Source organism: Sus scrofa, chromosome 4 (assembly GCF_000003025.6).
Source record: "Sus scrofa isolate TJ Tabasco breed Duroc chromosome 4, Sscrofa11.1, whole genome shotgun sequence".
NCBI lineage: Eukaryota > Metazoa > Chordata > Mammalia > Artiodactyla > Suidae > Sus > Sus scrofa.
In genome coordinates, this window is record NC_010446.5 from 93,297,523 (window position 1) to 93,325,499 (window position 27,977).

Below are 27,977 nucleotides of genomic sequence, written 5' to 3' on the forward strand. Positions count from 1 at the left end.
GTCCAACAACTCTTTCATGTCACCAAACAATCTCCTTGACTTCCCCCGATCTTCAAAGACACCTGAGATCAGCAATACTTTCCATATTTGGGAGCGCACACCCCTATCCCATACAAAATTGCACGTACAATTCCTAGAGTCTTCAATGGGCATGACCCCAGCTTAGATGGTGAGTATGCAGGAAAAAATGCAAAGTAATCATGAGGCAGCTCCTCATGGAGGTTGCTTTACACATGGTAAATACTGAGATCCAGGGACAGGACAACAAATGAGAAGGGTCCAGAACAGAAAAAGGAGGCCTCACTAAAAAGTAGGAACAGGGACAGGGCAGGCAGCGTCTGTCAGACTGAACGTTTTATTTCAACAGACATCCCTGGTTTTAAAAAAAAAAAAGAAAGAAAAAAAAAGATGGAGGGAGGAGTCCAACATTTCATCACACCCAACAGGGAGCAAAACTCCCATCCAAGAACTCAGAGCCCCTTCTGAGGCATCACTTGAGTCTTTGCTAGCTCCGAGACAGAAAGGAGCTGAATTTTCTAACTTTTTTTGTTAAGAAAAAAAATCTATCAAATATGTTCATTCTCGCAGAGGCGAGGGCTGGGTCCTCAGGGAAAGAGATCCTGGGCTTGGAGCAGCTGGGATCCCAGAGATGAAGCTGGAGGCTGGGCCAGCTGGGGTGCAGGAGATCCCGGGGGCGCAGTCAGGTCCAGAGCCCTAGAATCCGTATTTGGCTTGGGTTTGCCGGCGGCTGAGCTTGTTCTCTGACCAGGTGTTCTTCAGTTCCAGCTCCCGCTCCTTAGCCTGTGCAAGAAAGAAGCAGCAGCAAGGGAGAGTCACCCTGGTGTTCTGAGAAACATTTTCCTCTTGCCTCTGCGAGCTTCCCAATTTAAAGTCTTGCTCCCATCACAACAATTATGCGGAAAAAGCAAATCCCTCAAAAGACTTCATTTTCTCTTATTCAAGCAGAAAGGGAAGACCCTGAGAAAGCAAAGGAGCTATTTAAGCAGAATAAAGACTCAAGAATCCTGGTCCTTCATGAGCTAACATTAAAACTGAAATGCTTGGAGTTCCCATCATGGCACAATGGTTAACGAACCCAACTAGCATCCATGAGGACGAGGGTTCGATCCCTCACCTCGCTCAGTGGGTTAAGGATCCGGTGTTGCCATGAACTGTGATGTAGGTCGCAGACATCTGAAAGGAAGACTATCAGCTGCCTTGGATACCTAACCAGCCAGGTGGGAGAGGAAGCTTCAAAGACTTGGACAGGTCAAAACAGGACACCCAACCAACAGCAGCTTAGTCTGGAGCCACAGCTTTGCTGTTGTGTTGATTATAGTGTATGTGGTATACTATAATCTATACTGTATGTGATACCCCAGAAACACACCACTTTAAAGTACAGATATAAGCTGTGAAAAACTGACTGGAAGGTACCAGAGTTTATGCTCCTGGTTCTACGCTGCATTCTGAGAATGTACAAGCAGCACCCTAGAAAAAGGGCTCCTCAACCCACCCCCACAAGTTATCTGATGCCTACTCATTTTCCCTGGAATGGGGTGGGGTATAAGACCTTGGATTTAAAAAAAGACCCTACCCCAAACTCTTTCCCTACAAATAACAAGACAGGAGGAGTTCCCATCGTGGCTCAGTGGTTAACGCATCCAACTAGGAACCATGAGGTTGGGGGTTCGGTCCCTGGCCTTGCTCAGTGGCTTAAGGATCTGGCGTTGCCGTGAGCTGTGGTGTAGGTTGCAGACTTGGCTCGGATCCCGTGTTGCTGTGGCTCTGGCGTAGGCCGGCAGCTACGGCTCCAATTCGACCCCTAGCCTGGGAACCTCCATATGCTGCAGGAGCGGCCCAGGAAATGGCAAAAGGACAAAAAAAAAAAAAAAAAAAAAAAAAGAAACAACAAGACAGGACAAGGGTAACAAAGGAATTCCTAAAAGGGAAGGTGAAAATCTAAGAACAATCTAAAAAGCAAGTTTTGCCACTGAAATCACCAACCAACATGTACACTCCCCAGGGAAATGGCCAGGAAGAGTCTTATTCCTGTTTGTACCCTTGACAGCATTTAGTACAGTAGGTCTCAAAAAGATGTTTCACGGAGTTCACGTTGTGGCTCAGCAGTTAACAAACCCAACTAGTATCCATAAGGACACAAGTTCAGATCCCTGGCCTCGCTAAGTGGGTTAAGGATCTGGCGTTGCCGTGAGCTGTGGCGTAGGTCGAAGATGTGGCTCGGATCCTGAGTTGCTGTGGGTGTGGTGTAGGCCGGCAGTTACAGCTCCAATTCCAGCCCTAGTGAACCTCCATATGCTGCAGGTGTGGCCCTAAAAGGCAAAAAAATATATATATATATATGTTTCATGGTTCAATGAATTTTTGAAAGATACCAGGTCCTATAAAATAAATACCAAGACACATTCTAATTCCAAAAGTTTTTTTGTTGTTGTTTTTTGCTTTTTAGGGCCGTATCTTCGGCATATGGAAGTTCCCAGGCTAGGGGTCAAATTGGAGCTGCAGCTGCTCGCCTACACCACAGCCACAATGCGGGATACGAGCTGCATCTGCGACCTACACCATAGTTCGCAGCAAAGCCAGATCCTTAACCCACTGAGCAAGGACAGGGATCGAACCCGTGTCCTCATGGATACTAGTCCAGATCATTACTGCTGAGCCACAATGGGAACCCCCTCCAAAAGATAATTTTAGGTTATCTGTAATTTTGAATTATTTGCAATGATGCTTCCTGTCACAGAAATGGAGAACACAAAACCAGCTCTGGTGGATGTTTTGTTAAAAGCTGGTGAATCAATTTTTCTTTAAATAGCTTTTTTTTTTTGGCTGCACCTGCAGCATGAGAAAGTTCCTGGGCCAGCAATCGAACTCACGCCATAGCTGTAACCAGAACCACAGCAGTGACAGCACCAGATCCTTAACTAAGGAGCCATGAGAGAACTCCTTTAAATAGCTTTTAAAATTACTAGATGGCCTCACTCAGTGGGTTAAGGGTCTGGGGTTGCTGTGAGCTGTGGGGTAGGTCACAGACACAGTTCAATTCAATTCTGAGCTGCTGTAGCTGTGGTGTAGGCTGGTAGCTAGTTGCGTCTCCGATTCAATCGCTGGCCTGGGAACTTCCATATGCCACAGATGAGGTCTTACAAAGCAAAAAAATAAAATAAAATAAAATAAGAAAAAGAGAGAGAAGAATCTGAAGAACCCTGTGATAAACCACTTGACTCCACTATTACATTTATGCCTTGAAGGTCTGTATTTTCACTTGCCGAGTTTCTTTCAAGCACCATTACCTGAGTCTTATCTGAAGGAAGACTGATGCCGAGTAGGAAAATTCTGAAGGACACATCCCCACCTAGTGGCCACATGGAGAACTGGGGAGGGTGCCTGATGGAAACTGGTACCCTGCACAGAGGCTTCTAGCCTGGATCTCAGCCTTCAAATCCCTGAGGATCCTGCCTGGCAGGTCTGGGCCCTCGGCCCTCTCACCTGATGAATCAGGTATGTGATCTGGTGTTTCCGCCGCTGCTGGCCTGTTGGCTGCTCACCTTTCTTCTGCAAGGGAAGAAAACAATCATTAACCCACTGAAAGAAAAGTGGAAGTTTCCCATGGGCCCTGATGGGACAAAGCTGGGTATAGAGCAAACTACACAGCCCAAATCCTAGGGGAAAAAAGTCAGCTTGGAGCTGTTTTTATGTCCATATACTAACAAAACAGTTATTTTTATTAAAGCCATTACGCAAAAATCCCAAGCTCAGAACACTTGCCTAAAATAGCTAGCTAATATCCCCATTAGACTGGAAATACTTTGAGGTCAAGACTGACTTCCATTTCTTTGGTAACCCCACCCCACTCCCAGCACCAAGCTCTTCCCACAATGGACACCTGATACCAGCTTTACTGCCTGCAGCCAGTCCAAAAGAGCCGAAGTGCCAGGGTCCAGGAGACCTTCCCCCCTCCAGACCCGCTCACCACCTACTCTGCCCAACTCCCCTCGAGCCCTCTTCATCTCTGTCCACTTCTCCCCAGTCAGGCCAGATGTCTAGCCTGTTCTCCTACCTACTGCTTACCACGCTCTCTCCCATCAATCACCTTTGGCTGAAACCCCACCTCCCTCACTCCTGGTAAGTGCCAACAAACAACTTCCCTGGAATTAGATTTTCACAATCACGCCACCTCTCTCCAATCTTCCAGCTTTCACCCGTAACTGCACGGAACCCCCTAACCAAACTTTGATGCACATGATTTACTGTCAAAGACTATATCGGTCTGGGCTTTCATCCTGTGGTTTTTCTGTCCTCTGCCAGTGTTGTATCAGACTAGAATCTTCCTTATCAGCCCCACCCAACTGCCAAAACTCCTCTCTGGAGTCTCCTCAGCACTTATGTAATCAATCTGCACCGTAATCATTTACACTCAAGTGTCCTTAAATCTTTTTCCCAACTGTACTGTAAACCCCTCAAGGAAGGAACTGTAGCTTTCTCTTCTTTTAAAAAATCTAGCTCAACACAATGAGATGGTAGGGAAAAAAACCTTAGACCTGGGAAAACAGCAAACTCCAAATCCTTGCTGCTATTTAATGTCATTTAATATGACAGTTAAAGATGACAAGCACAAAACATCCAGCTCCATTCCTGGCCCACAGTGAGCACTAACAACAGCAGCTATTACTATGTGATGATGCTTTTCAACCCACGGTTAGTAGAGCATCCTCTCCTAAGTGGTTTTTTCCAGTAAACAGTGATGGATCTATGCTGATCTAACCACAATCCTTTGCTCTGTCCTGTATGACCGCCAGCATTCAGTTAAAACAAACGGCTGAGGCTCAGATGGCCATCTGTGGCCACAGAACAAAGCAAGGCAAATGGGGGTGGGGGTGGGGGGAGAAGGGAATAAAACACCCAGCCTGGGCCTTGCTGGTGCTGGGCTTGAATCCAGGGCTTCCCCACATTTTCCCCTCCGTGGCAGGCTCATAAATGTCCACATACACTGTACTCAGCTACTAGCCAAAGAGAGGTTGTTCATCACACTGACCAAAGAACACTAGCACAGGGAAGGTGGAGCGTGGGGTGGGAAATGTGAGGAATATAGCATCTGAAAAGACCACAGTTGGCTACAACAAAAAATGGGGAGAAAGGAGAGAGATGCATACTCAGAACCTAGGACCCCAGGACTTCTGAGGCTCTGCTGTGCCCACACCTCACAGATATGCTGAGCCAGGTCCCAACTTCATAGGATGGAGAGAGGGATATGACTGTACGGAAAGGGAAGAGCAGCTACGGCTTCTGTCCACCTATCAGAGATCTTCCCAACTCAGGCTAGGAAACTGTTTCGACCGTTCAGTCTCAGTAACCAGACTCCACCGTCCAGATGGAGAGTCAAGTGCTGCAAAATTCTGGAAGGCAGGAGCTCTACCTGGGAGGCTTGATGTACACTCCAGTCAGTACCAAGAAGAACATTTGCTAAAGGTGCTGGGACAGTAACAATGGGGTGTGGGGTCAGATTTCGCTCCGGGGACTCCCAAGTTGGCCCCCCAGCAGACCTTTCCCACTTACTTTGCTGAATGACTTCATGGTTTTCTCTTCTGTCAACGACTTGGTCATCCACTGCTGGGCCCCACTGAGCTGGTCGTCACCTTTGATCTCCACGAAGTTGATCTCCTCCCTCCCTCGGTTCCTTTTGCCCTGCAGCCGCTTAAACTGGAAAAACGGGGGGGAAATGCAGGAATGGGGGATCTGGGCAGGGGATCAGAAGATGCTGCCAAGGATCCAAAGTTTATGGAATGGTCTGGGGGCTTCCCAATTCCATTACTCCCTCAATTTTCCCTACGCAGTATGTCCTTTCACTGTGCCACCTACCAAGCTCCCCTGATGCCAGGTGAAAGGCGCCTTCTCAAAAGTTCTCCTGGATTCAGGGAAAGGAAGGCCAAAAGGTATTCCCAAACATGAGTGAGTGCAGAACATCACTGGTATGAATTTGTACCAAATTACTGATAAATTGTATCTGCCTAAAAGAACTACATACTATTTTCAAATTAGGAATTAAAGGTTAAAAAGAAATTTTGGATTTCTCCTCTAAAAATGGGTTCTTGTAACATGCCTATTCCTTCCCAAATTGGTTCAGTATCAGCAAATCAGCAGACCTCACACCAAAGCAGACATTAGAGGAGGAGAATGGAGAACTGAAGAGAGAAGAGGGGTCTCAAAAAAAGGCCTGGCAAATTTTCTAGGAGACTGCTTCTCTCTCCTCCTCAAAAAAAATAAAAAATAAAAAAAGTGCAGATCACATCACGAATCACCAGATGTGCCTAGGAAGGAGTATGGGTGACGGGGAATTAAATTCAAGAGCACTCAGAAACCTCCAGTGAAACCCGGGTTGTAGTCTGCGCATGAGCAAGGCCTCCTGGGGTCACTCTACCCACAGGAAGCTGACTTTTGCCACTGGATGGACTCTTTGCTGCCTCCCAGGCTTAGAACAAAAAGCCTCGAGGACATACACAGGGAAGTAGATGAACACACTATCAGACACAAGCAGAAGTCTGAGAAGGATGGACACCTTTCTGTGAAATGGTGAAGGAAAAAGTATTTTTTTTATAAGAACTTGCATGCCAAGAGGTAACATCCCCTATTTCTCCAACAGGCTGTGTCCAATAGGTTGTCCTGCCTACAGATGGCATCCTCTATCTGCTGAACATGACCAGATGGCCACAGGCCACGGGGTTTTCATCATCCCTTGTGCCAAGGTTAGGGAGTAGCTGAGCAGCAGGGAATACAGGGATGAGAAACACGGGGTTATTTACTGTGGCTGCTGTTCCCTTCGCTCCCCAAATCCACTCTACTCTCCCCATCTCCTTTAGTGGGAATGAACCAACATTTTGGCTAGGCATATTACCACCCAACTAAAAGACTACATTTCCTTGCAACTAGATACGGCCATGTGACCAGGTTCTAATCCACAAGCTAACAGAAGAAGTGTTCTGAGGAACCTTGAAAAAAGGGGGGTGACACTCTTTCTCCACTCTGCTGTCTGGTATGCAGTAACGATGGCTGTGGCCTTGGCTACATTCTTATTCCTATCACCGACCATAAGAATAAAGGCCATAAACCCAGGATGGACAAAGTAATGATCAGAAGGAGACTGGATCCCTGACAACTCTGTAGAGCTGCCATGCCAGCCTTGGCCTGACTACCTCTGGCCTTCTTTTATAAAGGAAAAAAAACCCAACTTCCCTTATATAATCTATTATTATTTGAAGTTTTCTCAACTGTATATCGCCAAACCTAATCCTATGAATATAGTTTTTTTTTTAAAGTATTTCCTGGGGTTCCCGTCGTGGCTCAGTGGTTAACAAATCCAACTGGGAACCATGAGGTTTTGGGTTTGATCCCTGGCCTTGCTCAGTGGGTTAAGGATCCTGCGTTGCCATAAGCTGTGGTGTAGGTTGCAGACATGGCTCAGATCCTGAGTTGCTGTGGCTCTGGTGTAGGCTGGAGACTACAGCTCCGATTCAACCCCTAGCCTGGGAACCTCTATATGTTGTGAGTGCGGCCATGGAAAAGACAAAAAAAAAAAAAAAGGTATTTCCTTAAGCTTCAGATTTGAAATCTGGTGTCCAGGGGTCAGAGATGGTCACTTGAGCTTTGTTAACTTACTGCTTCGTCATCGATGAAGGAGGCATCTGGGGCAATTTCCTGGGGGGGGACCAGAGCCGGGTCCTGTGCGGGATAGTAGCCACCACTGTAATAATCCTGCAGCCAGGGAGGGAAAAACACATATCAAATGAAGGCAGAGTAGAGAGGGAACAAGGTCTACCCAAGAACAGAGAAAACCCTCGTCAAAGAGGCAGTGGTGACACTCACACTACAAGCCCCTCAAATGGACTAGTAAAAGCACGGACTAAGGACCTACCGTACAGGAGTTTCCGTCGTGCCTCAGTGGTTAACGAATCCGACTAGGAACCATGAGGTTGCGGGTTCGATCCCTGACCTCGCTCAGTGGGTTAAGGATCCAGCATTGCCATGAGCTGTGGTGTAGGTCGCAGATGCGGCTCGGATCTGGTATTTGCTGTGGCTGTGGTGCAGGCCGGCGGCTACAGCTCCGATTCGACCCCTAGCCTGGGAACCTCCATGTGCCGCAGGTGTGGCCCTAGAAAAAGACAAAAAGACAAAGAAAAAGGACCTACTGTACAACTTAAGAACAACAGTCTTTTCTGATCTGCACCATCCAGACAGATGGATAGTTTTTAAGAAAGAGCAACAAGGAGTAAGACTGTTTTCTCCTGCTTCAATTTACACCTTGTTCCCTTGGCTCCTTCCCAAGAGTGATTTCCACTCCTTACCTCTACCGTGTCTCAGCCCTGCTCCTGCTCATAAGGCCCTAGTAAGCTCCAGTGTGAGCAGAGTTGAGAGGCTGAGACATGCCATTCTTGCTCCTCATCCTATCTAGGGGCCCTTGATACCGGGGGCTGCCTGTGATAGGCAGGGAAATTGCAGGTGTCTAATAAACATAAACCACTGTGAGGGTAGTAAGGAAATGACACAGCTGGGAGCCAACCAGGTTTGTGTTAGCAGATTCTTAGCTCAGGAGTTGATGATTCCCCTTTAGAGGAGAGCTGTCCAGATGCTGCCATGGACCCCAGAGGAAGAAGGGTGAAGGCAAGGGCAAGGCCCTGCCGTAGCTGAGCCAGGCAACCTCAGGGCTGAGAAACTCTCCCTCGCTGCCCACACTTTTCCAAATTATTCCACCTTGACCCAAAACTCCAAGAAATGCTCCTTTAAGAATATTAATTTTTTTTTTTTTTTTTTCTGGCTGCATTAGTGGCACACACAAGTTCCCAGGCCAGGAATCAAACTCTCACCATAGCAGTGACAAGTGGATCCTTATCTGCTAGGGACCACAAGGGAACTCCCTGAGAACATTCATTTTATAGTGAGCTATATGAAAAATAAAGGTTTAATACTGACTAAATAAAAATAATGCATAAACAGAGTAAAGCATTCTTTTTTTTTTTTTTTTTGCCTTTTCTAGGGCCTCACCAGCGGCATATGGAGGTTCCCAGGCTAGGGGTCCAATCGGAGCTGTAGCCACCACCCTACACCAGAGCCACAGCAGCATGGGATCCGAGCCGTGTCTGTGACCTACACCACAGCTCACGGCAACGCCGGATCCTTAACCCACTGAGCAAGGCCAGGGACCGAACCCACAACCTCATGGTTCCTAGTCGGATTCGTTAACCACTGAGCCACGACAGGAACTCCAGCATTCATTTTTCATTAAAAGAATTGATAACAACATACATTTATATTGCAGGGCACCCTAATATATTTAAAGTGCTTGAATTTGCACAGACTGCCTCGATGATGTTTATAACTGCACACAGAATTCCGATTGCTATTCATTAGCTAGATGTTTTTTCTTAGTTTTTCTTTTCCTGCAAAACAAGTCAAAAAACTTCCTCCTTCCAACAACCTTAAGAGGATATACACTGTCCCTGATCTGCCTATAGGATGCAACAAGGTTTAACAGCAAACAGTTTTCAAAGTCTTTGCTCAGAATAGAGTCTCCTCAAAACCCACCTACCATGGGCACCTAGGCAGACCTGGACTATAGGTAAGATTAACACCAACCATTCAGAGAATCACAACGGTTGAAGGAGACTGAAGTCTTGCAACCATTCCACACTGGCAGGAGAATGTCCTACAGCTGCCCAGCCACAGGACCACAAGCTGCCTCTGCTCAGCCACCACTGCTCCTCTGAGTCCCCGAACTCCTGGGAGCCCTCTCCATCTAAGGAAACTCTAACCACTAGAAAAGCCTTTCTTAAACCTATTTACAACCTGGGCTCATATAGGCTAATTCTCTGAAGCCCAGAGAAATTTAAACAGCTCTTCCAAATAACACTGGAATAAAAAGTTATCATAACCATTTACTGAGCATTTGCTATGTCCCAGGCACCACGCTAAATCAATGTAATTCTCCTAGCAACCCTAGGTTTTTATTCTTTCCCATTTTACAGCTGAGAAATCTGAGAAGCAAGTTAACTCATCTGCCCAGACTCATAAAGTCTGAGATTCAAACTCCAAACCACCCTCAAACCCGTCTTCTACCTCCTCCCAAACTATGACCCCCCAGCATCTCCTCTCCAGGCGCTTGTCTTAGTGCTTTCAACTTCCCAGGTCTTAGCCGAGGCCTCTCACTATTCTCCTCATTCCCTTTTGCATTCGGCTCTCCAGATTCCGTCCTTTCCCCTCAGTCCCTCTTCTCCCTTTCTGTCTGTGTTCTCAGCACACCTCATCTCCAGAACTCTTTTCTTGGACTCACTGCCACCTAGGAGTCTATGCCACAGTTCACTTGTGCTCCTCACCCACATCTGCAGAGGCCACCTGGGATCTCTAAGACTAGAGACCACTCTTCTTCCACCTTATCAGCTTCTACAATGAGATTTTGTTTTCAGAATAAAAGGGCCCATTATGTGGTTCTACCTGCTAAGACTTCAAGACTTCGGCAATTTCAATTTTTTTAAGTATTTTTTAGCCTGCCCATGGCACGTGGAAGTTCCTGGGCTAGGGACTGAACTCATGCCACAGCAGCAACCCAAGCCACTGCAGTGACAACCTGCTGTGCCGCAAGGGAACTCCAAGACTTGGGCAATTTTAAATTGATATGGTTCAATAGTAGTCTGTTTTGAGGCCTGATAGGTATAGGAAAACCAAGACACCAGAAGATTCATTAATTCAGCCAAAGTGATGTCACAGAGGATGTATCACTGGCTCAAAGCTCTCCCCTAATTTTTGCCATATTCCAACATTCCGGCCCTGTCCTCCATGCCTCCTACCCACCTGATAATAAGCACCAGCGGCATTGGCATCGCCATATGTGGAAAACTGATTGTAGCTGTAGTCGTCCCCAGGCTTGGGCATCCAAGGGGCCCCACTTGAACCTGCTGCCATCTTGAATTCTAGGGGGGCATTGGCTGCATCGTCCTGGAAGGCCGGCTCTGGTTCCGTGCCTGGAGGCAGCTCCTCAGGGACAGTGGGAATGGGATAAGGGTATGGCTCAACTCCAGGTGGCTCGGCCTTCTCCGGGAGGGAGAAAAAGTTCTCAGGAGCTACTTCCTCATCACTGTCGTCCTCCTCCTGTGTGATCTGCTTTGTCACCTGCAGGGCAGCACTCTTGGCGGCAGCCTTGATGGCAGAGGGCGATGGAGTGGTGGTTGTGGTGCCCACAACAGGGGCAAGAGAGGAGGGCTTGGTCTTAGAAGCCTGTCTGGAAGGCTTAGTGTCAGAAGAGCCATCCGAGGGTTTCCGGGAGAAGGCATGGGGCAGGAGCAACCTGTTAGTCTCTTTCACAGTCAGGTTTTTAGGTTGGGGAAGCAAGGCAGACAAACCAGTCCCCTCACTGGATCCCTGGTGAGTCCAGGTTTGAGTAAGGAAGGAAGAAAGATGACAAGAGAACTGTTATGATACGTACTACTAAGAACAAGCAGCACAGATATGTGCTCTAGTCTAAAATCTTACCAACCCTGTTTCTCTCTTACCTCCACCCACTAAGGTCATCCGAACTGGGCTTGACCCCTCCCACCTCAGGCCCTCCTGCAGTCTGCTTCTCCCAAGGTAAGATGTCATCCCCGGTTGTCCTCGTCCATCTCAACCCAGATCCTCCGCCCTCTGCCACAAAGCCTTCTCTGTTTCATTTCGGTTTTTTGTTTTTTGGTTTTTTTTGCAAATATGATGTATTCAGCAAATACATCATCATCCTTCTTCCCCAAAGACCAGGGCTCTCTCCAGCTCATCACTGAACCTCTCTATGTCTTAAAAGTTCCTCTTAACATGGGAACCCTCTGCTTCCTTTGGACTGCTACTCAAAGTCAAGAGCAAAGCTCCGTCCAAAAAAGACATGCATACATACCACCAAAAAAATCTCTTCTCCTGCCCAAGGAAAGCCATACAGACGTGATATATTCAGCTTATTTATGTCAGAATCAAGCATTAGCAATTTGTAAGCTAACTGGTTCAGCCATCCAGGATTCCTATTACTCATAAGAATTTCTCAGATTCTGCTTTCTGTATGCTACACAGCCAGCTTGGCTGACTGTATGGCTGAGGGAGGTGTCAGTTTGAAAAAGGAGAACAGAATAAGATCACTGTGTCACTGTCCTGGAGGACCCATGCACTTCAGCCCTCTCAGCCAAAAATGCCCAGAATGTGTAAAATAAGACTTTTGAATCAAGCAGGCCAGGCAGAACTGTTCAACCAGAAAATGGGCTCCTTTCCCTGCTGTCTGTGTTCATAGATTGGGGTCATTCCCAATCTAGACTCCAAATGCCTAGGCTCAAAAAAAAAAAAAAAAAAAAAAAAAAAATAGACTGAGGTGCTGCGTGGAGCACATTCTGCGAAATGTCCAACTTCTCAGATGACATCTGGGATCATGGCTACATCCCGTTGCAGGGCTGGGTCCACATTCTGCTTTAACAGCTCGGGGTTTCTCTATGCACTCATCTAGAAGACTGCTCTTTCCTGGTGTGCCTCCTGAGCCAGTGTCCTCCCATCTCTTTAGCTTCCAGGAAGCCATTCTGGTAAGAGGAGAACAACTGGCCTCATTCAGTCTCAGCATGTCAGTTTCTTCCATGATTCCTCCTTTATCACCCACAACAAGCAAAGACACAATATTACTATCAGTGATCTTTCTAACTTCCACATGACTGTGTCCTTCTAAGACCTCCCAGTGGTGGAAGTGACACCTTAACAAAATCAGGGGAAGAAGCAACTTCAGCATCACACACGTGAAGCATAAGACAACCACCTTATAAAGGCACAACCGCGTTTGCTTTTGCTCTCCCTGAGACATATCACCAACATGCGGTCAGAGAGCATAAAAATCACCGAGTTCAGAGCACAACAGGAAGAAATTCCTGGGGGCACGAAGGCAGGGGGACAAAAGGAAATGGAAAATAGCAGCAAGCTTATCTCCTGGCACTGTCTGGTTGAGGACTTCTGGCCTTGATGACAGAGCAGCAGCCAAATGCAGCAGGTAAGAGTTTAGACTCTCCAGTCAGACTGCCGCAGTGCGAATCCCAGCTCTCTCCCCACTCTGACTTGAGGCAAGTTCCTTAAGCTCTCATTTTCCTGATAGGTAACATGCAGATGATAACACTGTGACTTAGGCCCTACCAGAGGAAACACTGGTAGAGCACTAAGAAGCGCCTGCGTAAGTGCTATTTAAGTGTTTCTTTTCCAGATTAAAAAAGGAGACTGGGAGAAGATGGAAAATTTTTAAATTCAGATGTTCCTTAAGATCATTTTGACCAATCCATTTATTCTACTGTTCCTAATTAATCCCTTTAGCTAAAATGTAATGGATCAAATTGAGTTCCCATTCATCTCCCTACCACACCTGTCCTCTAAGAGAGGCAAGGCCAGCATGCGACAGCTGGGGAACAGTGAGGACAGGGTAGAGAAGCACAAGGTCTGATGTTATCAGGTTTGACCCCTATTGTTACTACCCAAATACCTGCATTTGCTCTAAGCCTGACTTGGAAACTGCTGGGCACTGTAAACCCCATCTTTTCGGAGGCAATATGGGAAGAAATGGCTTCTATTATGTCACAAAGCTTACCTGAAGGACAGTTTTCTTCTTTGTGGGTTCATCTTCCTCGGAATCTGACTACGAGAAAAAGAAACGGAATAAGGCCTCACTGCTTAAGGACAATGGGGGAAGCACTCACATTAAACGAAGCACAAACAAAGGACTAGAGGACAACAGCCATAACCTGCTCTGTACGCCCATCGCTCTATGAGAGGTCCACCTCCCAGGACCAGCAGAGCTTCCTTCCTGAGCTCAAACAGCTTCAGAGAATGAGGTATGTATGCACAGACCTCCCCGGGTCACTCATTACCAGACCCCCAGACCTGATGCAGAGCCTTCTTGGTATCAATTTCTAGGCTTTTAAATTAAAACTACTTCCTCCCATTCAGTCTTGGGTGGAAAGAAAATGCTATACCCATTCTTCTTCCTATAAATCTGTCCACTAGAAGATGAATGGCATTTGGCCCACAATCTCACCCAATCTCGGCTTCACTTCTAAAACCACTTATATAGACTACATAACCACAGGGCTAGGGAACTCCGGTGGGATTAAGTGGTGTGTTAACTACTCTTCTATGAGGCTTTAAAGGTCAAAGCCATTGGAGAAATCCATTCCCTCTCCAAGTATGATCTATTGTCTGCCAGACAGAGTTGTTTGTGTCCAGGAAGAAGGCAAGCAAATGATGACTGTGAGAATTTGGGGCAGGACAGGAGGTCATCTGTGTTATCCCTCTGACTCATCAGGATTGTTTCTGCTACAAGCCCTCACACTGAAAAATACCTAAACTTTCAGCTCAATACTAGCTCCTCAGCACCTTAAACCATCAGAAAGATGCAAGGCATATGAATAGCAAGGTTTTTTAATTTTAAAAGATTATTATCGCCAAATCTTGATTTGGGGCATCTGTAAATAAAGATGATTAGAAGGAATCTAAACTAAGACCCTGTTCATCTCCAAGAGTCTTTGGAACTCAAAAAACTGACCCTTATATCTCACAAGTTCCTTTTTTGGATTCATCTGCTACAAGGACCTTTTGATCATCATTACTCAGAACCTACTCTATGCAAGACGCTGTGCCAGGTACTGTAGACAAAGCTTCCCCAGTGGTATGCTATGGCTGAGTTCTAAGCACTACGATGATATTGAGCCTCTCAGCCCACAGGCCATCAGGCAGGACCTGGAGCAGGTAGAGTCCTGGCTCACTGGTTTCCAGAGGCACATTTCCAAGATTTTCTTGTGCGCCATGACATGAAAAAAAAGGTCCTCCCCTCAAGAAACGTATAGTCCAGTACGAAGAATGACAAGTACCCAAATAATTGTAGTAAAGGCAGTAAAAGATAAGGGCCTCAAATGTGGTTCCAACATCCCATCAAAGAACTGGCTGGTCCTCCTTTTGTGCTTTCTTTCACGTAAGTCCCCCACCTTATCATTCCCTCTCCGTACCTGGATCACCGCCACCTCTCACTCTCCTGTCAGTCTATAATCTGTCCTTCCCGATTCAAAACTCCTGGGGTCTTCCTGAATAATCTCACCTTGCTCTTTTTCACTGCGTCCCTACATTACTCATTGGCTGGGGGTGGCATCATGCTAACACTGCTTCATTTGTGTTTACACTGTAAATGTTACAGTTTTCATGTGTGTATTCCCGCCTTTACTCTGTCAACAAAGGCTCTCTCTTACAGTTGAAGACTACCTCACAGTAGTCAGTACACAATGATTTTAATTACTAACTGCTGCCAAATACAGTATTAAAACAATCTCTAGGGAGTTCCTGTTGTGGCTCAGTGGTAACGAACCCAACTAATATCCATGAGGATGCAGGTTTGATCCCTGGCCTTGCTCAGGGGGTTAAGGATCTGGCATTGCGTTGAGCTGTGGTGTAGATTGCAGATGTGGCTCAGAACTGGTGTTACTGTGGCTGTAGCATAGGCTGGCAGCTGTAGCTCTGATTCAACCCCTAGCCTGAGAACCTTCATATGCCATGGGTGTGGCCTTAAAAAAGACATAAATAAATAAATAAATAAAGAAAACAACCTCTTAAACTTTCCATTGTGGCACAGTAGGCTAAGGACCCAACAGGGTCTCTGTGAGGATGTGGGCTCAATTCCTGGCCTCACTCAGTGGATTTAGCATCTGGTGTTGCTATGGCTGTAGTGTATGCTGCAGTTGCAGCTCTAATACAACCCCTAGCCTGGGAACTTCCATATGCCATGGGTGCAGCCATACACATAAGTAAATAGATAAAACAATCTCTAAGGGGGAGGTTCCCCTGGTGGCTCCACAGGTTAAGGATCTGGTGTTGTCACTGCTGTGGCTTACGTTACTGCTGTGCAGGTTCAATCCCCAGCCTGGGAACTTCTGCATGCCAAAGGTATGGCCAAAAAAACAAAAAACCTCTAAGAGAAATCTGTCTTGGCGTTTAAATGTGGGGCAAAGAGAAAGGGCAGTAAAGAAAAGGCCAGTCATCTGCTGAGTACTCACTATATGTCAGGCAATTTACTTGCAATTTTCTATTCAATCTTGACAATAAAATTTCAAGGTAGGCATTATTATCTCAACTTTAAGAGTAAGGAAAGTAAGGCTCAGAGAGGTCAAACAATGGCTACTATATGGCAGGACCAGGACCTGAATCCAAATCAGTTCAGGCTCCTGTGCTTCTGCAGTGACATCCTGTTGACCTGTATGTATGTGTCCAGGTCTGAGATCCAAGTTGACCAGATGCCACTAGATCCCATATGACACAGCCAGAAGAGCATGAGGTGCAAAAGCAGAAATACAGTTTGGGGAGTTCCTACTGTGGTTCAGCAGGTTAAGAAGCCAATGTGTTCTCTGTGAGGATGTAGGTTCAATCCCTGGCCTCAATCAGTGGGTTGAAGATCTAGTGTTGCCACAAGCTGCGGCATAGGTCACAGATACAGCTCGGATCTGGTGGGGTTGTGGCTGTGGCGTAGGCCCGAGGCTGCAGCTCCAATTCAACCCCTGGCCCAGGAACTTCCACATGCTCCAGATGCAGCTGTAAAAAGAAAAAAAAGGGAGTTCCCGTCGTGGCACAGTGGTTGATGAATCTGGCTGGGAACCATGAGGTTGCGGGTTCAGTCCCTGCCCTTGCTCAGTGGGTTAATGATCCCGCGTTGCTGTGGCTCTGGTGTAGGCCGGTGGCTACAGCTCCGATTCGACCCCTAGCCTGGGAACCTCCATATGCCGCGGGAGCGGCCCAAAGAAATAGCAAAAAGACCAAAAAAATAAATAAATAAATAAAAGATAGTTTTAAAAAAAAAAAGAGAGAGAAATACAGATTTGGGAGTTCCCTTACGGTTCAGTGGGTTAAGGATCCAACAATGTCACTGCTGCAGGCTGGGTTGCTGCTGTGGTATAGGTTCTGTCCCGGGCCTGGGAACTTCCACATGCCTCAAGCGTGCCTGGAGAAAAAAAGGAAATACAGATGTGCATCTCAGCATTGCCACTCATTGGCTAGGAGATCCCAAAAAAGTCATTTAAGCCCCCAAGCCTCAGTTAGAAGTAGTATTTGGAGTTTCTCACTGTGGCTCAGTGGTTAATGAACCCAATTAGTATCCATGAGGACCTGGGTTCGATTCCTGGTCTTGCTCAGTGGTTAAAAATCCAGCAGTGCCATGAAGTGTGGTGTAGGTCGCAGTGAGTTAAGGATCCAGCGCTGCCCCCAGCGGTGGCTTAGGTCTGCCTCGGCTCATATCCTGAATTGCTATGGCTATGGTGTAGGCCAGCAGTTGCAGCTCTATTCAACCCCTATCCTGGGAATGTCCATATGCCGTGGGTATGGCCCTAGAAAGCAAAAATAAATAAATACTACATGAACTACTATCCATGAAAATGTATATGAACTAAAATTCTTCACAGAAATGAAGGGTTATTATTCTCTCTGGTCTGTCAAGATGTCAAAGTGAAAAAGTCTTAAGCCCCAAACACCCAAGCATTTTTGACCCTCTCTCCTGGTTCCAAACTCCCACTGCCTCAGGGGCTACTGACCATTTCCCTGCCTTTTGACGTGGAAGACTTCTCCTTTCCAGCAAACCACACGGAACCACCTCACTACAGGGTATATAAGGTCTTCATGAAGCCCCAGGCACATTAAACTTTAACATCTCAGCCAATACATCCAATGAAACAATCTGAAAATAAAATGTTATCAAGTTTAAGAAGTCACATTTATAAACCTGTACAAGCACATTTCTATTTTTCAGATCCTGTGACAAACAAAAGTGGCTACTCTGCAAATGTAGGCAAACTGTCCTACAGCTAATAGAATTGAAGGCCAGATCCGCTATGGGAAGAAAATTCAATTTTTCTTTAAATGTCAGATTGTTTCCATTATACTGTCAACCTAAGTTTAAAGTTTTAAAGCCACACACACACACCCATACAAATACACACAAACTGTACAAGATTTTAGGAATGAATACCTTATTATTTCTGGATTTAGAGGACGGCTTTGGCTACTCACAATCATCTTTCTCTCTTGGAACATCTTATACTAATCTACTGAACCCCCATTTCATGATGTGCACTAAATAAGCCAGATTTTTTTTTTTTCGTCTTTTTGTCATTTTAGGCATGTGGAGGTTCCCAGGCTAGGGGGCGAATCAGAGCTGCAGCTGCCAGCCTACACCACAGCCACAGCCACAGCCACATCAGATCCGAGCCGTGTCTGCGACCTACACCACAGCTCATGGCAATGCCGCATCCTTAACCCACTGAGCAAGGCCAGGGATCAAACCCACATCCTCATGGATACTAGTCAGTTTCGTTAAACCAGTGAGCCACGATGGGAACTCCAAGCCAGACTTTCTAAAACATGACACTAAGACCCTCAAAAATGCGCTGAGCCCCTAAACCCCTGTTAAGTCATGACTACTCATCTTTGAGGGAGGGGCAGAAATAAACATTTACCTCTTAAAGCTGACAAACTGGGCTCGGAGACATTCAGTAATCTACCCTGGGCCACAGAGAAAGTCCAGGGGCACTGGGAGGGTGGAGAAAGAGAATGAGAAACACCTCGTGCCCCTTGAACTCACTTTAGCCACCTAAAGAGGGTGGAACACAGACCTCACTGGTTTACTGTGAAAAGAGTTCTAGGTGCCACTCAAAGCACTTCTGGACATGTGGGGGCCTGAAGAAAAACTAACAGGAAACAGGAGTTCCTGTCGTGGCGCAGTGGTTAACGAATCCGACTAGGAACCATGAGGTTGCGGGTTCCCTGCCCCTGCTCAGTGGGTTAACGATCCGGCGTTGCCATGAGCTGTGGTGTAGGTTGCAGACGCGGCTCGGATCCCGTGTTGCTGTGGCTCTGGCGTAGGCCAGTGGCTACAGCTCCGATTCGACCCCTAGCCTGGGAACCTCCATATGCCGCGGGAGCGGCCCAAAGAAATAGCAAAAAGACCAAAAAAAAAAAAAATAATAATAATAATAATAACAGGAAACAGGGGAAAGCTCAGCAAGGAATCATCTAAATACCTCATACACAAAAATGTGACATTCTAAATTGTGGTTTAGAGTATCAAAAAGGAGGAGATGAGTAATCCAAATGCTAAAAGATGTGCCATATATCCTCTGGTCACAGGGTGGTGGTAGGGAGAGTGGCTTGGGGGACAGAGCTGTCTCAGAGCATTTGAAAGGCAAATCAATTCAGCTTCTATCAAGAACCAGCTGGAGGCTTAGCCTAAGCACAGCATTTTAGACACAAGGAGAACTTCCTTGATAAAGAGAGGTACAGATGTACATTGGGGTTTTTTTTTTCCCTTGTCATGGTAAAATGTCTATAACATAAAATTTACCATTTTAACCAAAGTGTACAATTCAACGGCATTAGGTACATTCACAGAACTGTATAACCATCACCACTATCCATTTCCAGAACTTGTTCTTCCTCCAAACTGAAACTCTCTACCTATTAATAATTCCCCAGTCCCCAGGCACCTCTACTCGCCTTTCTTGTCTATCTCTGAATTTGCCTATTCTAGGCACCCCCATATAAACAGAATCATACAACCCGTCCTTTTGTGTCTAGCTTATTTTACTCAGCATGATGTCTGCAAAGTCCATTCACATTGTAGCATATACCAGAAATGCACTTCTTTTTAAAGGCTGAATAATATTTCATTGTATGCATATACCACACTTTGTTATTCATCTGCTGATGGACACTTGGGTTGCTGCCACCTTTTGGCTACAATGTATGACTAGTGCTACTATGAATACTGGCAAACAAGTAACTGTTTGAGTCCTTTTTTTTTTTGGTCTTTTTAGGGCTGCAGCCACAGCATATGGAGGTTCCCAGGCTAAGGGTCAAATTGGAGCTGTAGCCACCGGCCTACACCAAAGCCCTAGCAACGAGGGATCCAAGCTGCATCTGAGATCTACACCACTGCTCACACCAACACTGGATCCTTAACCCACTGAGTGAGGCCAGGGATTGAACCCACAACCTCGTGGTTACTAGCTGGATTCGTTTCCACTGCTCCGCAACAGGAACTCCTGAGTTCCTATTTTCAATTCCTTTCACCTAGGAGTGAAATTGCTGGATCATATGGTAATTCTAATTAACTTTTTGAGGACCTGCCAAACTGTTTCCCACAGAAGTCTATTAAATGGAGGCTGGGGAGCCAAGTCCTAGAGAGAGCTAAAGACTAGCGGAATGGCAACCTGAGAGTGGGTCTGTGCCCGGTCTGTGCCCGGAGAAGGGTGATGCTAGAGACACGGGAGGACCCAGGGTGGGCCAGAAAAGGCATTTTTGGGTTTTGCAGGTACAAACTGGTTATGTCTCTTAAGAAGAAAAGTACTGTATTTCTTCTTGGCCTCACAAGAGCCTGAGCCTCAATGGGCACCACTGTCCTCTCTGTTCCAGCTGCCAAGAGTGACAAGACACACACACCCTGAGACTGCTGAGCAAGAACGGAAACAGACATTTTCCATTAAGCCAGGCCCAGTGGGATCTGCTAATCTATCAGAGTCTCATTCCCCATGGCAGCCTCCCTCTTATCTCCCCAGGCTCTGGTTCTGACAGACTCCCTCTCCAAAAAGCAATCACTAGTTGCCAGGGCCAGGAGCCAAGGAGGAAATCAGGGCCCAGGCACACAAGCCCCCCCTCCCTTAGGCTCCAAACTCCAATCACTTCCACACTTCACTTTGCTATTATCCCAATTAGCTGGATTTATCAACTTTTTGTACCCTTTGGTCTCAAATATCTTCTGACAGCTGCCCTTCAGTTAGGACATCATTCTCTCTCCTACTTTTGCCCCTCCTTGTGTCACGTTCATGTTTGTTGTTGCCCAATCTTTTCAGTGAGCACGCTAACAGAACCGAACACACCTGGGTACAAATATGACTTCTGCTACTTCCAAACTGTGTGACTTTAGGCAAATCAGCTCTGTTCTCTAAATTCCTATTTCCTCACCTGTCAACTAAAGAGGATACTTAGCTTACAGAGTCACTAAAGTGCCTAGTACAGATGTTGCTGCACTTCTTCCCTTTCCATCTAGGGCTAAGTCTTGGCTAAATCTGCCACAGTGAACTCTTAATTACTTGGTTATTAAGAAATGACTAAAATTAGTAAAATCTCAATCTCATAGCCTCAAAGTTCCCACTACCTGGAGAAACAATCTGAAAATATGGGTAATACTAATCCAGATAACTCTACTAAAATTTCTTTGTCTTTTTGCCATTTCTTGGGCCGCTCCCGAGGCATATGGAGGTTCCCAGGCTAGGGGTCGAATCGGAGCTGCAGCCACCAGCCTGCGCCACAGCCACAGCAATGTGGGATCCGAGCTGCGTCTGCAACCTAGACCACAGCTCACAGCAACACTGGATCCTTAACCCACCGAGCAAGGCCAGGGATGGAACCCGCAACCACTGAGCCACGATGGGAACTCCTAAAATTTCTTTTTTTTTTTTTTTTTTTTTTTTTTTTGTCTTTTTACGGCCATCCCCTCGGCATATGGAAGTTCCCAAGCTAGGGGTCTAATTGGAGCTGTAGCTAAAGGCCTATACTATAGCCACAGCAATGTGGGATCTGAGCTGCATCTGCGACCTAACCCACAGTTCACAGCAACGCTGGATCCCTTAACCTACTGAGTAAGGCCAGGGATCGAACCATGTCCTCATGAATACTAGTCGGGTTTGTTACTGCTGAGCCACAACAGGAACTCCAATGTTAAAATTTCTATTTCTGTTGGCAGGCACATTTACATGACAGAAAACTCTTACAGAAAACTTAATTCTTCTAATTTTGCTTTTTTTTTTTTTTTTTGGTATCCTAATCTTAGAAGTCTGCATCCCTTGAGCTGGCAAAATCAACAATTAACCACTGTTTGGAGATAGCATGGGTCAGAAAAAGAAGAGTAAGAAGGGAAAAGGAGGGCTATGTCACCATTTTATGGGTCATCCCTAATTCCTCACATAAGTCAAAAGCTGACTAAATTTCTCTTTTCATTTTACAGTCATATCTGTTTCCAGGCCAGGGATCAAACCCACATCCTCAAAGACAACATCAGGTCCTTAACCCGATGAACCACAACAGGAACTCCACAAGCTGACTAAATCTGATTTGCAGCAAATTCCTAGACAGAGAATTCGGTTCTACCCTGTACCCTGACTGCAGCTGGTTGATGAGTTTACACAAATCAAACGAATCATATTCTCTCTCCTGGAAAACCAGAACTAAGACTAAGATTGTAGTTCAATTTGAGCCAATCACTAAAAGGAAGGAACTAAAAACCCAAGAGGCATGGGTGGCCATCTTTCACCTGCAACAAAAGTTAAGAAGTGGGAATTCCTGCTGTGGCTCAGAGGGTTAAGAATCCAACATAGTGTCCATGAGGATGTGGGCTTGATCCCTGACCTCACTCAGTGGGTTAAGGATCCGGCGCTGCTGCAGGCTGCAGTGTAGGTCACAGATGCAGCTCTGATCCAGTGTTGCCGTGGCTGTGGCTGTAGCCAGCAGCTGCAGCTCCGATTCAACCCCTCGCCTGGGAAATTCCATATGCCACAGGTGTGACAGTTAAAAAAAAAAAAAAAAAAAAGAAGTGGAAACTGGTCTGCAGACAAAGAAGAATGAATCAAATGTGCAGAGAGAACCTGTGTGGATCCCGAACAGACCTCCTAATCCCAGGTCCTTTCCAAGGTAATTTCGTATATTTATGATGCATTGGGGGGGGGCTCTTTTTAGGGTCCCACCAACGGTATGTGGAAATTCCCAGGCTAGGAGCTGAATTGGAGCTGCAGCTGCCAGCCGTGGCCACAGTCATGCTAGATCCGAGCTGCAACCGTGACCTACGCCATAGTGTGCAACACCTGATCCTTAACCCACTGAGCAAGGCCAGGGACCAGACGTATATCTTCACGGATACTAGCTGGGTGTCTTTTTGTGGGTTTTTTTGGTCTTTTTCTAGGGCCCCTCCCATGGCACATGGAGATTCTCAGGCTAGGGGTCCAATCAGAGCTGTAGCCACCAGCCTACGCCAGAGCCACAGCAACGTGGGATCCGAGCCGAGTCTGTGACCTACACCACAGCTCACGGCAACACCGGATCCTTAACCCACTGAGCAAGGCCGGGGATCGAACCCGCAACCTCATGGTTCCTAGTCGGATTCGTTAACCACTGCGCCACGATGGGAACTCCTAGCTGGGTTCTTAACCCGCAGAGCCACAAGAGGAACTCCTGTGATGCATTTCCACTCAAGCTAGCTTAGAGCAGTTTCTGATACCTACAACCAATTAAATCAAATACTCCCCAGTCTGCTCTGCCTCCATATTCCCTAAATAAATGGCACCACTACCCTCCCAGCTGCATGAGTCCAAAGGGAGGGGGTCAGCCTTGACTCCTCTCCATCACCCACGACATCCAGACATCCAACCAATCAATTCCCTGGTCTTATCACTTCTACCTCCCCAGTAGAACCTCAGTTCTCTCCATCCCCCTCTACTCCGTTATCCAGGGTGCCATCTTCTCACTGTCTCCACCAGTCTTGCTCCCTCCAGGTCTTTTACCATCCAGTGATCAGAGAATTCATGCTCACACTATAAGGGCTCCTCATGGCCCCGGAATTAAGTACAAAGGCCCTGGCATGGTACTCCACGCCCATTATCATCTGGCCTCAGCCTCTTTCTCTCCAGCCTCATCTTTCACGACCCCGCCCACCCAAGAGCTCCAGCCACGATGCCTTACTACTTACTTAAGCCCCCGCAACCCAAAGCATTTTCATTCTCTGTCACCTCTGGGCTTTTGCACATTCTGTTCCCTCTGCCTCGTGTGTTCCTCTCCACCGCCCCTTTCTCTGACTACCTCTTGCTCATCTATCTTAACTCTGTTTAGACCTTATCTCTTCCAGGAAGCCCCCCCAATCTCTAGAGCGGATTAGGGCCCCAAAGAAATGCTCCCATGGGAGTTCCCGTCGTGGCGCAGTGGTTAAGGAATCCGACTAGGAACCATGAAGTTGTAGGTTCGATCCCTGGCCTTGCTCAGTGCTTTAAGGATACGGTGTTGCCGTGAGCTATGGTGTAGGTCGCAGACATAGCTCGGATACCGTGTGGCTGTGGTGTAGGCCGGCGGCTACAGCTCTGATTAGACCCCTAGCCTTGGAACCTCCATATGCTGAGGGAGTGGCCCTAGAAAAGGCAAAAAGACAAAAAGAAAAAAAAAAAAGAAGAAAAGAAAAGAAATGCTCCCATGGCACCAACTCTAACATGGTTCTTCTCTGACTTGACCTAAGTTCTATTTCCTCGTCTGTCTCTTTCAATACACTATAAGCTTCTTTTGTGAGGGTCTGTCATATTAACTACTCTACTCTTAGTTCCTGGCACAGAAAAGCAGCTCAATAGTGAATGAATGCAAGAATAAGTGTTCAGAGTTAATTACCTCTACTTTAGCACCAAACTCCAAAGGGAAATTATTTAAAGCTAATTCATTCCCTCTAAGCGCCAGACACAGAACTTAAAACCAGGTTTTAGAACCACAACTATTTCAAAGGCAAAAGTCACCTTTGCCTAATCATCTTGAAAGCTTAGGTTGCCTTTTCCAGGAATTAAATGTTCAGAGAATAAAATACAAATTTGAACAAAACAAAAACGGGAAATTAAACTAGTTAAGGCCTAGGATTTGGCTTTATTTTAATTAATTATCCATGTCATTGTTCACCTCGGGAATTTAGCGAGTTATACTTACAAAGGAGGTATAGTCAGAAGTCCTCAGAGTTTTCTGCCACTTTAGCCAGCCTTAATGGAAGATTCTAGAGCTTCTACCAGCAACTTTTTCTTTTTTTTGGTCTTTTGAGCACCTCACTGAGGCATATGGAGGTTCCCAGTAGGGGTCTAATCACAGCTGTAGCTGCCAGCCTACGTCACAGCCACAGCAACACTAGATCCAAGCTGCAAACTACACCACAGCTCACGGCAACACCGGATCCTTAACCCACTGAACGAGGCCTGAGATCGAACCCGCAACCCTCATGGTTCCTTGTCAGATTCATTTCCACTGTGCCATGATGGGAACTCCTACCGGCAACTTTTTCTAATGCTACCTTCGCAGACATAGAAATGAGCCTTTTGACTGTCCCTGTGGAGGCAGGCAGGCTGGCTCAAAATGCCATCTTCACCCATATATCACAGTTAGGCTGAGAGAAAATCTGGGGAGAATACTGTAAAAAGAGAATGCCCCCAAATGAACCTATTTTCCTCTTATTCAGGGAATTTCCTTTGCTCTAGATTAAGTCAAGGCCAAAATAAGTTTCAGTGGAGCAAGAGAAGTCTTTTTGGTGAGAAAGAAGGGGGAAATAATCTGGGGGGAAAAAAAAAGTTTGGAATAAGGTAGTGAGGTAGATTCTGGAACCTCCTTCTATGAAAAATCCATATTCATTTGAGTTCATTCGTTCAGAAAATACTAAGGTAGGACTCGGTATTTGCCAAGCACTGTTTTAACCACTGGGCACACAACAGTGAGTAAAAGCTCTGCCTTCACGGAGTTTGTATATGAGCAGAAACAGAGGCAATAAAATGCATTTTGTTTTTATATTTTATAGTGTAGTATTTCATAGTGTAGTATAGTATTTCATAGCACAGTATAGTACAGTATTTTATAGTATGTTAGATAACGGCAGTGAAGTATTTCAGATGGTGGTGCCAGGGAGAAAAATAAAGCCAAGTGGAGTGGGAGGAGTGGGGGACAGGAAGTTGCAATTTTAAATAGGTTGGCTAGGACGTCCTCATTGAGAACAAAGTCTTTTAAGCCAAAATTTGAAAGAGGTGAGGGAGGGGACATTAGCACGTCTATGGGGAGAAGCCAAAGGACCCACAAGTGCAAGGAACAGAAAGAGCCCCCAGGCAGAGTTGGAAGTCTGAAGAAAAGCCAGAGCTACAGTCAGCTTCTCTCAGGAGGATTACCAAAGGGGAGCCAGGGATTGACCAATTAACCTTCCAGAACCGAGAAAGGAAAGAACTCCGGAGAACTCTAAAACAGGACCTGCCCCTAAGCTGTCTCCTTTATCCCCAAAGCACTCACTCCAAGGAAGGCCTTCGAACTGTCCGCTCCAACATTCAGAAAACAACATAAGTTTAGTCGCCTATTCTAGGATCCAAGGGTCCTAAGTCACCTAGGCTTGACAAATACCTCAATGGCGAAACTGAGGCAGAGGTCTGGAGTCCAGGCAGACTCAGCTCCTAAACTTCACTCTGCCCTTTACCAGGTAACAGCTCGCACGCTGGACACCTGTTTCTCATCTGTAACTATTAGGACATCATCTCCCACAGTTCTGTAATAATCCAAGGAAAGGGTCAATGCCTGGCAAATGATCTGTACTCAAAAAAATATTCAGTTTCTTCCCTGCCCCCCTCAAAAACAGAATCCAAGATCCCAAGCCTTCTCCTTCAGACCCCGATGCTTTTAAGTTCAGAGGCAAAGGAAAAGGTTAGTCCTAAATGTTCAGCAAGGGTTCGGGAATCCTGTCTCCTGTCACCTCTTCAAGTGCCAGGTTTTATGCTGTCCTCAGTATAAGAGGGAAAGGAAAAACAAAAAACCAAAAAACCTGGCCCGCGGTGAAGATGCAACAAGGGAGAGTGGACCTAAGTGTCGCTAGGCCTGGGCCTGTCAGTGCCAGGTGATGGTTTATGGCCCTTCTGCAGGCGAGTCTAGCAGGAGAAACCCGCGTGGACCAATACCCTAACTCCCCGAAAGTTGACAAACTTCGGCTCCCATTAATCGCACTGTACCAGGAATCCAGCGGCCTAGAATCAATGGTTGCATTTATAGGACGGAGTCCCAGAATCCCCACGAATCCATCCTACAGCTTAGCCCATGCCCAAATCCAATGGACAGTTTGGGGGTGCCCTTCCCGGATACTCACATCCCCCTTATGCAGCTCCGGCGCCGCAATCTTCACCGGCTCTGTCCGCTTCTTTGGCTTGGGAAGCCCCAGGGGGGACCCGGCGCCGCCGATGGGGGGGGGAAGACTGAGGCCAGGGCCTCTGGGCGAGGGCAGCCCCAATCCTAACCCCTCCCCAACTCCCGCCGCCTCAGCCGGGCTCACGCCTGGAGGTGGGGGGAAGCCTCCCAGGCCGAAGGGCAAGGGGGGAGGAGGCTGGAGCCGGGGGTCTCCGGTGGGTGGGGGCAGCAACAGCGGCGGGGGAAAGGCTGGGGCCAGCATCTGGGGGGGCGGAGGCAGCAAAGCCGGACCCTTGGGTGCGGGGAGAGAAGCGAACAAGCCCCCTAAAGTGGGCCCAGGTGTAGGGGCCGCCGCCTCCTCTTCCTCCGGCTCCGGCTCAGCCTCATCCGGCTCACTCTCATCGCTGCTGGCGTAAGCAACCAGCGACATGGCGCCGCCCGCCTTTGGGGCGCCCTTGCCGGCAATCAAGGCCTACTTGAGACCGGGGATGCCCAGAGGCCTAGTGGGCCCCGCCACTTGGCGGGGCAGGAAACTAAAAAGCCCGCCTTCCCCGTACTCTAGGACTATCCGTGGCAGAAGCCCATGCCCACAGTTGATTTCCACCGAATAAGGCTTCCCTCTTCACTTAAGCTCCTAGTCCCGGGCAACTACACACAGCTAATGGCCGCCGAGTCACTCCGCCTCCTCCTCGCCTCACCAATACAGGAACTACAACTCCCAGAGAATACTTTGAGCACAGCACCATTATCCGACGCAAGTAGCTCAGCGCAAGGCACGGCGGGAATCGGAGTCCGAGGAAGAATTAAGCGGCGCGGAGAAAGACAGGCGGTAAACCCGCCTCTGACACGAGGACTCCTGGGAGGAGTAGTTTTTTGGAGTCGTCTGACAATTCCTGGACAACTACAAGTACCACCGGTCACCGCGGTAGTCAGGGAGCCGGGTCGGAGAGCATTTCGGTACTTGAAGT

General features: G+C 47.0%; 1 protein-coding gene across 1 annotated transcript; it reads right to left on the bottom strand.

The window, feature by feature from the left end:
* Positions 337-27,977, bottom strand: PRCC (papillary renal cell carcinoma (translocation-associated)). Its single transcript, XM_001924343.6, has 7 exons — positions 26,972-27,977; positions 13,634-13,681; positions 10,858-11,424; positions 7,672-7,767; positions 5,575-5,718; positions 3,508-3,573; positions 337-801 (listed from the first exon to the last, which is right to left on the bottom strand). Exons 1-7 carry the CDS (start codon positions 27,437-27,439, stop codon positions 715-717), a joined length of 1,476 nt encoding a protein of 491 aa, XP_001924378.1. The 5' UTR covers positions 27,440-27,977; the 3' UTR covers positions 337-714.